Below are 11,754 nucleotides of genomic sequence, written 5' to 3'. Positions count from 1 at the left end.
TGCAAACTACTTCAACCCTAATGTATAGGATACTTTGAATGTTATTTCATTTTGATCATATTATACAAAAGTAAGTCGAATGTAAACGATACCTGGAATTTTATTTCATTCTGATCATATTGTACAAAAGTGAGTGAGTTGCAGAATCCTTTTTGTGCAAACCACCTTCCTAATGTTTAAAACCAGTTATCTTTTGAACAAAATGTTCTTTTATGTGTAAGTAGTCTCTTAATACAATGACAAACACATCAGAATATATCAATACAAAGATTTGTTTATCCCTATAGTCCCATGATTTGCATGCATTTAAGTGAGCTCTAAGCTCAACCAACAATCTTTCTAATTAGACTAGGTTCTTTTTTGCATTCTAAGATCAGCCAAGAATCTTCCCAATTAGACTAGGTTCTTCTATAACTTGGTTAGTATACTCATATTGACAACATGTCTTAGGATGATATTAGCCGCTATGATGAGCATGGTGCCCATTAGCCAATTATTTACCTAGTACTACCAAAATGGGATCATGTCTATGCTTGTAGAGGAAGAATCACAACGAAACAAAGATTTGCTTCCTCATTTTCCAATAGGGATCTCTAGTGGATATTAGATTCCATTTTCCTTGAGGTGCTCTATTGTGTTTTCTTGGAACTTTTGGACGTGTAAACCCTAATCTAGAAGATCTTTATGCATCCTCGACCTATAGAATTGCCTTTGTACTAGTGCATAGGTTGCTTAATCCTAATGTCACCAGCACATGGTGACAAACATTAACAATTTGGTTATCTAGTGTAAGATTCCAAAGGTACTCTCCATGTGAAGTAAGAACCTTACTCCCTTTGTTGGGATATGACTAGTCATGCTCACACATTTATGTAGAAGGGAGGAAGTTTACCTCTAGAATTTGAGGGAATATTGGGCATTACCAAATCTCTCAAACCTAAACTTTTTTTTTCCAAAAATGTATAGCATCATGGAGCTTTTTTTCTATAATCTTGAGAGTCTTCTTAAAACATGCTATGAGCTGTCTCCACGATGCATGCATTAAGGGTGTTGGTTATGCATTCTCGTGACATGCTATGAGCTGTCTCCACGGTGCATGCTTTCAGGGTGTTGGTTATGCATTCTCGTGACATTTGGATGGCAGAAAAATCAAAATTGTTGATTTTTATGTGCAAAATTGATTGAAATATGCACATTTTACATCAAGCTATCATGGGAAATGCTTGGGATGCATGAGTAGGCTATTTGCTGCATTAGAACTATACTTGCTCAAAGTGAATGACATTATAATTCAATAATTTTTAGGAAAGTGGAACCATGACTATACCACATGTATATACACACGTGAAGGATGATTTTTATACATTGAGAGCATGAGAAAACTGCACTCAGAGTGAAACTTCTTGAATCATATGCTTGGTCCTAGGTTATGCTAGATGAAGGAAACAAATCGGATTGAATTTCCATTCACTAGAGCCAAATCCTTGAAACCCAAAGATAATTTTTTCACATTTTTATGTATATCACATCGGAGTTACAAAGGTATTTCCACTTGAATAAATAATTAGTCTTGCTTTTTATTTAGATCTTAAGCTTCAAGAGCTCCAAGAGCTTTCTCTTCACTGCTTCATTCTGACTTTGCTAATTATGACAAGATAATATTCTCATCTTTTGTCTAAGATTTTTTGGCGATTCACAAATATTCTCCACATCTACCCAAAGACATGTATTACTGGACAAATTCTCCAAAACTGTTCTTTTCTCACCCTCCTATACTTTTATATGGGCAATTATTAGCACTTGTTTTCTTCTCTCGCTAATGAGAGGTTTCTTTGTTTGTATTGCTTTGGTAATTCAGAAACATCAATACATCCGTAATATCCAAGGTAAAGTTCTTGCAAGTAAGTGAGCTTGGTTGAAGTTTTCAATGATTAAATCTCAAGTCTTTTATGACAAATCAATGCATGTGCAGTGTTTATATATGAGCTATGCAACTGTATATCTAGTATTGCCACCCATCATTCTCACAAAAACCTGTGTTGTGGGTTTGTTTACTTTAGCTGAACTATATTGGACCTTTGGACCCTTTTTTCCTACATGCATAGAAACTCTGTAGCTACAATGTGATGCACTTATTATATGCACTTGGCCCAAGAAGGGCACTTGTGAGACACGACTGTCCAACTCGATACTCAGGAATAGCTTCACACAACCGCGATTTCTTTGGATTATATAAATTTCCAAGTGCAATTAGGTTGTTGGCCAATCAAAGCTTGAGAAGCATGGATACCTCATATCGACACCATAACTAGAGTGAGCAACTTTATATGCCAACTTTACCACAGGTCACTACACCATCTGGAGGCTTGTTCAAAGCATAACATGAAAATGACAAGAGCAAATCAGCATCTACTATCACTTCCCCAAAGCCTCCTTCCCTTCTGAGGCTTTCTTCCCGAGGTCCAATACCAACAATCACCACCATCATCTTTCCAATGATATGTCTCAGGCAGGAGGGGCCCACTTTGCAGAGCAAGCATTTGATTGTGCATAAAATAGTATAGTCGAGCAAGCCTGCTAATGACCTAGACACATAAACCATGCCAAGCTCTCAATGCATGAAACCTATCGCAAGTGGACCTTAAACAAGTGCTACCAACTCTTTGCGCATCTGACCACACAAATCATACATCGTATCCTCCCACCTATGAGCAAACTTGGAGCCAATACCACTCTCACATCCGAGAGCATGTCATGTGTGGAATCCTCGACAAGCAATAAACAACTGCTCCTGCATAAATTTTAGAGGTCAAAATCAATCCAAATGGACATCACCATTGTGTCCAAAGCGTGCCAAAACCCCAGGTTACACCCTAACCTTGCATAAATCGCATTCCGTATGCAAAACTTAAGCAAAAAACACTGTTTCGGAATCCTAAAAACGACCTGTGGAAATGAAAATCTGCATTCTTTCTGCAAGTATGCTATTGCAAAAGAGCATACACACTTGCAATATACCCTCCTCTCAAGCTTGGGAATGTCCCTCAAGCTTCCATGAGCACAGATCTGGTGGTTGCTTAACAATCTCAAGCTTCCACCGAAAACGAACTCACCATAGCCGAAAGCTCACTACTCTGTAGCATTCAATCTATCGCGAAGCCAAAGCTCTGATATCAATTGTTGGATTGAGTGTAGGAGTGGGAAGAGAGAGTACGAGAGAGAAAAGAGTACGCAGACACAAGTGAAGGTGAGCCTTGCCCTCCTACACAACACACACTATATCAAGATAGTGTGTATGGCTCGTAATGTGTTATCTATACAGTTGGATAAAAAAAATTGTAAGTGAGTTAGTGACGATCGGCCGGACACAAGCCAGAAAACCCAACATTTACCTCTAGAATTTGAGGGAATATTGGACATTACCAAATCTCTCAAACCTTCTAAACTTTTCTTTTAAAAAATTTATAGCATCATGGAGCTTTTTTTCTATAATCTTGAGAGTCTTCTTGAAACATGCTATGAGCTGTCTTTACGATGCATGCTTTAAGGGCGTTGGTTATGCATTCTCGTGACATTTGGATGGCAGAAAAATCAAATTGTTGATTTTTATTTGCAAAATTGAGTCGAATATGCATATTTTACATCAAGCTATTATGGAAAATGCTTGAGAAGCATGAGTAGGCTATTTGTTGCATTAGAACTATACTTGCTCAAAGTGAATGACATTATAATTCAACAATTTTTAGGAAAGTGGAACCATGATCATACCGCATGTATATACACACGTGAAGGATGATTTTTATACAATGAGAGCATGAGAAAACTGCACTCAGAGTGAAACTTCTGAATTTGATTGAGAATTTTGCGAAATATGCTTGGTAAGTTACAGCCCTAGTTACAAAGGTATTTCCACTTGGGATAAAGAATTAAACTTGATTTTTATTTAGATCTTAAGCTTTATACATGTTTTCTCTGTCTGGGTGATTGCTCTAAGAGATTCCTCTTCAGTACTTCATTCCGACTTTGCTGTATATGACAAGATAATTTTCTCATATTTTGTCTAAGATTTTTTGGCAATTTGCAAATATTCTCTACATTTACCCAAAGACATTTATTACTAAGGGACACTCTCTCCAAAAACTGTTCTTTTTTCATCCTCTTGTACTTTTAGATGGGCAGCTATTAGCACTTGTTTTCTTCTCTCGCTAATGAGAGGTCTCTTTGTTTGTATTGCTTTGGTCTCATAGGCTAGGCTGCATTATTAATTCAGAAACATCAGTACATCCGTTCTTTCTTCTTTAATATGCAAGGTAAAGGTCTTGCAAGCACGTGGGCTTGGTTGAAGTTTTCAATGTTCGAATCTGGAGTCTTTTATAACAAATCAATGCATGTGCAGTGTTTATATATGAGCTATGCAACTGTATATATAGTATTGCCACCCATCATCTCAGAAAAACCTGTGCTGTGGGACCTTTGGAACCTTATTTCCTACATATATAGAAACTATGTAGCTACAATGTGAGGCACTTATCATATGCACTTGAACCAAGGACATGTGCGAGACACGACTGTCCACTCAGGAATAGCATCACACAACCGCGATTCCTTTGGATTATATAAATTGCCAAGTGCAATTAGGTTGTTGGCCAATCAGAGCTTAAGAAACATGGATACCTCATCGACACCATCACGAGAGTGAGCAACTTTATATGCCAACTTTACCACAGGTCACTACACCTTCTGGAGGCTTGTTCAAAGCATAACATGAAAATGAGAAGAGCAACTCAGCATCTACTACCACTTCCCCAAAGCCCTCCTTCCCATCTGAGGCTTTCTTCCCGAGGTCCAATACCAACAATCACCACCATCATCTTCCCAATGATATGTCTCAGGCAGGAAGGGACCCACTTTGCAGAGCAAGCATATGACCCTGAATGACATTGAGATACATAGACCCAGTCATAATCATACTACTGTCCCTGGAACTGCAGTTTTAGGTCCTAATTCAGAGGCTCTTATGTCGACATTTCTCTTTAAGGTTTCTCCTCACTTAAAAAGGAAGTCATCCAGCAACAGCATACACATTTGACAGCAAGACATAAGGACTGGATCTTTGAGGACTAAAATCAAATGCATAATTTGCAGCATAATCTGCAAGTGGTACGTTATCACGTCTATGACAGGCTGCAAGCAATGTTATCCAGATCATGCAGCGTGGCTGTATTGGCATTTTATGGATAAACACCGTTGCTTCATAAAGACGCCCTGAACGACCCAAAATATCAACCACACTAATGTAATGTTCCAATGTCAGAACACTTTTATGGATTTGTGCCATTAATATAAAGAAGAACCAGCCCTCCTCCACTAGCCCAGCATAGCTGCACCCTATGAGTATGCTACTAAGGGTCAATGCATCTGGTTTGAAACCTTCATGCTGCATTTGTTGACATAAAGACACAGCTTCCTTCCCATACCCATGCTGGGCCCAGCCTCCAATCATAGATGACCATGATATTAACTCTCTGTGCATCATCCTGCTAAAAACTGCAAATGCTTCTTGCAAACTCCCACAAGCAGCATACATATCAATCAGGGCATTGCAAACGACAATGTTGGACTCAAATCCAGTTCTTGTGGTATGTTCATGCACTTCTTTTCCCTCACCAAACATGCCCAAGCTAGCACATGCACTGAGAACCCCACTAAACGTATACTCGTCGGGTTTAGAATCTGTCCTGAGAAATCTTTCAAACATATCATAGGCTGTTTTACCATACCCATGTTGTCCATACCCCAAAATCATGGCATTCCAAGACCTCACCTCTGGATTCAGCAACACATTAAATACTGCATTGGCATCCCTCATACTGCCACACTTAGCATACAAATTAACGATTGTGTTTTTTAGGATTGTATCTGAATCAAGTTCAAACTCAACAATATAAGCATGGATCTCCATGCCTTCTATAAGTGCATTGAGATTAGAGCATGCCCCAAGGACACTGCTCAATGTGTACTCATCTGGCAAAAGGTTCTCCCTTAGCATTTGCCAATACACCTCAATTGCATCAGTGCTTAACCCTTGCTGTGCATAGCCAGAGATAAGTGTAGACCATGAGATGATATCCTTTATAAGCATCTTGTCAAAAACTCTCCTTGCATCAATCAAGTTACCACACTTAGAGAACAAATCGATGAGCACATTTCCTACCACTACATCTACCTCAAGTCCATCTGCCTGCATTAGTTGAAAGAGTTCAAGAGCCGCTTTAGAATGTCCCTTGTAAGCATACCCTGTGATAAGTGCAGTCCATGATGTCACGGTGCGTTCCCCTAACCTTTCAAACGTGAAACGTGCCTGATTTAAGCTCCCACATTTAGCATACATGTCTACAAGAGCAGCTCCCACGAACCCAATCTCCTTGTCGGTAAATTTTATCAACATATGTACTTTTTGCCCCTCCATGAGGTCTGCAAGACTGGTGCAAACAGAAAGAATGCTGGTAAAAGTGTATTCATTGGGTTCAATTCCTTCACATACCATCTGCCCAAAAAGTTGAAGCGCCTCCCCTGCTTGGCCATGCTGGTTAAAGGCATCCAACATAGCTGTGCACAAGATAGCATCTCGAGTAACCATAGCATGAAACACTTTACATGCATCTTCAATGCTGCCTGCTTTCTTATACATATTAACAAGCGCTGTTGCAATCATAATGTCTGAATCCACAGCACTATCAACTACGTCAGAATGCACCATTCGACCTTTGCTGATCATGTCAGTTATGCTATCAAGTGCATCTAATATGCAGAGAAAAGTAACCCTGTTTGGAGACATGCCCTCTCTTTTCATACGTTGAAAAGCTTTAAAAGCCTCAGCTCCAAGTCCATGACGAGCATACCCTCCAACTATTAAGGTCCATGAGACAACATCTGGATTGCTTAGTCTATCAAAAACATCTTTTGCATCAATCATAGTCCCACATTTGATGAACATGTTGATTATCTTGTTCCCTGTAAGCGTGTGCTTCTCATTCCCAAAAAATGTCAAGTGCATGTATACCTGTCTTCCTTCTTCGAGCCCTTTCAAAGTGACGCAAGCTTGCAAAATTTCAGCATAATCCTTGGAAGAATCTGATAAGTTCACAAAAAGATTGTCAACTGCTCTGACCAATTGATCTTTTTTGTTCAAACGCATGCCAACCCTTGTTCTATCGAAGAATGCCCCTATCAACTCTGTTAAGAGCTAGTTGTGTTGGAAGGCAATCGATTAGTAGGCAGCTTGCCTTTAACAAAACGGGTGCCTCAGGAGACAATCGGCTGGGCCTTGTCCTCAAGTGTGAACGTGGCCAAGGGCCCATCACTGGAACACGTGAGTAAGGAGGCGGTCCGCCAGACAATTCCATCTTTTGTCTTCTCATAGAAGAGCGTGTTATCTTATCATGTAATACTGGTATCAGAGCTGTGGTTAGTGAGAGGGTAGAAAAAGGGGCGCCTATGGCAGTCCATTCCCTTGCCACACTCCAGCTGCCCTTCAACCAGCATCGTTTTCTTGCAGGGAAGGGTGTCGCTTAGTTTTTCTTCAAGTCCAGATCGTCCAACCTAGCGACCCCAGCTGTGTCCATCACGCCCCCGCATCTAGAAAATCATCTCAGACATAATCACCCTCGCATCGCAGTGCCCGGCATTGGCGTTGCTGCCCCTCAAATCGACCTTCCTCTCCAGGCAGCCCTCCTGCCACTTAGTCCCGAGGCTTGCCGTGTCCCATATAGGATTAATGGTGGACAGGAGAGATTATCTCAAAAGGAGTGTATTCAGACACCTGGGAGCCCCCCCTCATGACTAAGGAACAGGGGGTCTTTAATGAAGACCCATAGGCCGCGGATGTGGCACGCACGGATCTCGAGGGAGATGGACGTCCAACAAAAAATGCAAGTCAACGCGCGCCTGGTGATTCGAACCCGACTCTTTGGCCATGGCAACTTGGTGAGCTAACCACGCATGCGCGTGCATTTCAGTGTCAGCAAGGCGAGAAATAAAGTATATAAGCTAAACTTAAATGGGAAAAAGTAAACATGGACAAAAAAAAGTAAACTTGGACACGTCTATTTAAAATCGGACGACCGGGTGTGCCTCTGCTTTTGTGCACATAGCTGCTCGCCATGGATCCCATGATGGGGTCTTCATTTAAGACCCCGTGTTACTTAGTCCTGAGGGGAGTCCCCTAGGCACAGCCAAAGATTTCAATGGGTCCTTGAAAAAATAAGCTTGAAAATGAGAAGATGGGAGTTTGTTCTCCTCCCCTTCCAAAGCCGAATTAGAGTGATTAATGCTTTCATGATCCCGTATATTGCTTTCCTCATCCCCGTGCTCAAGATGGCTAAGTGTAACTGGAAAGAATTCTTAAAACCAGTGAAAAGGTTTCTCTGGAAGAACAACAAAAAAACCTCCCGGCCATGGAAGTGGGCTAGATAGGAGGTAGTTGCTTGCCCGGTAGACCAAGGAGGGCTCGGCATTCTTAACCCTGTATCCCATGCTGAGGCCCTTTGTGCCAAATTTATGGTATCATTGGCTAAACAGGACCAAGCTTGGGCTGTCATGACCAAGGAAATGCTTGATGCAGTAAAACTAGGATCGAAAGGGGGAAAGTGGAAGGGGGTTGTGCCTCGAAGTGGTCTTATCTTAGATCTGGTGGACTCTCAGGGGAGCTGATGAGGACGTGCAAAAGTGCAGCTGAGGTTTTGGAATGGGGGGAAGCAACCAGATACTTTAAGAACTCCATTTTGCAATGGTCCCCTTAGCTCTCTAAAATATTGGGGCCGCCGCAAAAGCCCCTATTGGATAGAAATGGCCAGGAATGTGAATAATAAGGGGCTCGTTCAACTTGAGCAATCCTGGAATGGCAACAGGAAGTGCTGGAAAACTGTTGACTCTCTAGCCATCCAATTCTAGCTGAATGGCTTTGAGATCTTACTAGTCTTTAGGGTGATGAAAGAGCTTGATAAGGTGGTGAGACAATTTGTGAATCCAACTTTGAATGGGACACTTGGAAATGGCCCGGGAGTAGCCTCTTTTAGAAACCACATTCTAAAGGCATTTACCAGGCATTAATGCACGAGGCTAATTGGTGTAGCCCCCTCAACAAATTATGGAAGAGGCACTGGATGGAGAAACAGTGGGAGGGAGTCATAGAGAACATCTGGTGGTTTTAGTATATGAAGATATTTCTGTAGAAAGTGATGTGGGGTGCTCTACCGACGGGCGTGAAGATACAAGAAAGAGGAATCGGGTCTGATCGTTGCTCGGGGTGCAGAATAGCTAGTGAAGACCTAGCCCACCTTTTCATGGGATGCCAGGCAATCAGTGGCATGGCTGGGAAAATATGCACGTGGATTCAAAGGACATGGAAAATTAAGTTCTTCAAGAATGATCTGTTCTTTGGTAGTAACAGGTTGGGAAGTCCTGCTCTGCTTGTCTGCACTCAAATAATCAGGTACTACTTCTTTCACCATATTTGGCAAGCAAGGAACCGCCGCGTGTTTGAGGGGGATCTAGCTGTGGCAAGATTTTGTGAAATCATACAAGAGAGCAAAGTGACGATCCACATGATCGGAGGGAAACAAGCCTCAGAGGACTGGTCTAGAACAATACATGACATCTTGTAATAGGTAAAGCCTAGGAGTAGGCGTGGTCTCTCTGTCAACTTGTAATCCTATGTCCCTCAAGGCTCCGGTCTGAGCTTGAGGTTGGTGTATATTTCTGATGTTCTTAATACTATCCACTCACAATTGTGAGTTTTGCAAAAGAAAGGGATTAATGGATTTAGTGATATTAAGGCCGCTTACACACCAAAAACGAGCATGTCCATCTCACAATGGGACGACCCGGGGGGGGGGGGGGGGGGGGGCGCCATGTGCTACACACTTACGTGCCCGTATTTCAGCGTCTCAACAGCATAGTTTGGCACAACCGATCGGTTGAGCTAGCAGAGTCTTGTTCCCGCAATAACCTTTTGACGGCTGGCCTCCACATCCGCACCCCAAAGCTTTGGGCAATTGGTGTGTAACCAGCCTAAGGTAGAGTTCCAAATAGATGGGCATGAAGGTGAGACCATATAAATCATACTGCTACTAAGACCTGCCTCCCACCACGAGAGATGCTGCAGTGCTTCATTCTCTTGCAACCTTGCGGTCCCTCCTAAATGACAACGGTGCTTGAAGCATTTGTGGAGCTTGGCCTTCCCACCATAACCCTTGAAAAAATGTGTTATTTCTCTCGAATCTTGCAGTGCAGCGAACTTGTCCAAGATGTAAAATGCCAAGCTATTCGCTTCGTAACCAAGAAAGTGCTAGGCAAGGCTTGTAAATCCACACACTCTTCAGGAATTCAACCGTGTTTAGGACTATAGCTAACCAATGCGGAGCGTGCAACATGATTGAATTGATACACTTGCAGGAAAAAGCAATGAAACCCCTCTAGGCGCTCAATGGTATGAGACCTAGGAGACTTAGATGCCGAATCCATCACCCTGCCACCCTATATATAGGCCGGCTCCTAGCCCTAGCCATAATATGGATCCCCAGTCCACATTGGTCGAGTCCAAGCCCGTGGCTTAGGTCCCTAAGCCCCTAGGTCGAGCCTTGCTCCTTAGGATCCTTGTCCTGACATTACTCCCCCCTTGGAGAAGCGTTTTCATCCTCGAAAACAAGAGTGATGATACACTAATGTGTTCCACAATGGCATCCTTCATGGATCCAGCTGTTCATTTAGTATGAACCCCGTTCAGTAGGAGGTTCAATGAAACCAAGAGTAACATCTTGATTTTCCACATTGTTTGTTGGGGTATAAAGCCCAATATGGTCGCCTAGGTAAGTGGGCGGGCCGCCAGGTATGTACACATATTCTTTTGTAAAAACCTAATAAGAACTCACTATGCTCTACACATTACAGTAGAGCGAGTTCACCATATCGTCGTGCTCTTCTTCTCGTACTCTCTCTCGCGTCGCACTTTCGCTCGTACTCCTTCAACTGGTATCAGAGCTCAGATCGAGGCTCGGGGCAGCACTGTAGGAGGCTAGAGTCACCAACTCAGATTCGAGTGAAATTCGACAGGCGAAGACACGGCCCCAAATCTCGGCCACCGTTCGGCTTCGACAAAGGTCTGCGCAGGCCATTTTCGACTACGTGGTCTCGACGGGTGCAGATCCGACTCTACAAATTTGGGGTTTTCGGCCTACGACTGCAGGTACTGTGGATATAGACACTCCCAGAGTGTTGATTTGTGGCTGTCTATACATCGAAGGACGGCTCACAGTTCTTGGAGGCGTGTCACATACGAAACGGGCGCATCTACACACAGACTGTAGGCGACATCCACTGGTTCATCAGGTAGCTTGTGTTTGCTGCTTGATATTCCAGATTTCATCCTAACATTGCAGGTACTTCCACATGGGATGTATTGTCAGCGATGATGTATGTCTGTTGAGGGTTTGTTGGCTGTGAGTCATGCAGTAAACAACCGCCGGAGCGGTTACAGCATATAGCGGGAAATTTATGGATGTATGACTTTGTGGGAAGTCTATGTACTGTCAGATTTACTGCAGCCTTTGTTGAGGGTCGAGTGAGGTTTTATTGAGCTGGGGGATTCTCGAATGTTGAGATCCTTTCAGTGATACAGGTCTTGGAGCGATCCCTCGAGCACCCTTAGATAGGCAGCTAGGATGTATTGACTGTGAGTTAGACAGTTGGGATTGC

The 11,754-nt window shown here is 42.6% G+C and overlaps 1 protein-coding gene across 1 annotated transcript; it reads right to left on the bottom strand.

Annotated features, from left to right (window-relative positions):
- Positions 1–4,096: 4,096 nt before the first annotated feature.
- On the bottom strand, positions 4,097–7,842 carry LOC147453304 (pentatricopeptide repeat-containing protein DOT4, chloroplastic-like). Its single transcript, XM_086518719.1, has one exon. It carries the CDS (start codon positions 7,196–7,198, stop codon positions 5,063–5,065), a length of 2,136 nt encoding a protein of 711 aa, XP_086374845.1. The 5' UTR covers positions 7,199–7,842; the 3' UTR covers positions 4,097–5,062.
- Between the last annotated feature and the right edge of the window lie 3,912 nt (positions 7,843–11,754).

Source organism: Adiantum capillus-veneris, chromosome 8 (assembly GCF_014529385.1).
Source record: "Adiantum capillus-veneris isolate H3 chromosome 8, ASM1452938v2, whole genome shotgun sequence".
NCBI classification, from domain to species: domain Eukaryota; kingdom Viridiplantae; phylum Streptophyta; class Polypodiopsida; order Polypodiales; family Pteridaceae; genus Adiantum; species Adiantum capillus-veneris.
Note: the sequence above shows the minus strand (reverse complement) of the source record. Positions and strands in the feature narration are given on the sequence as shown.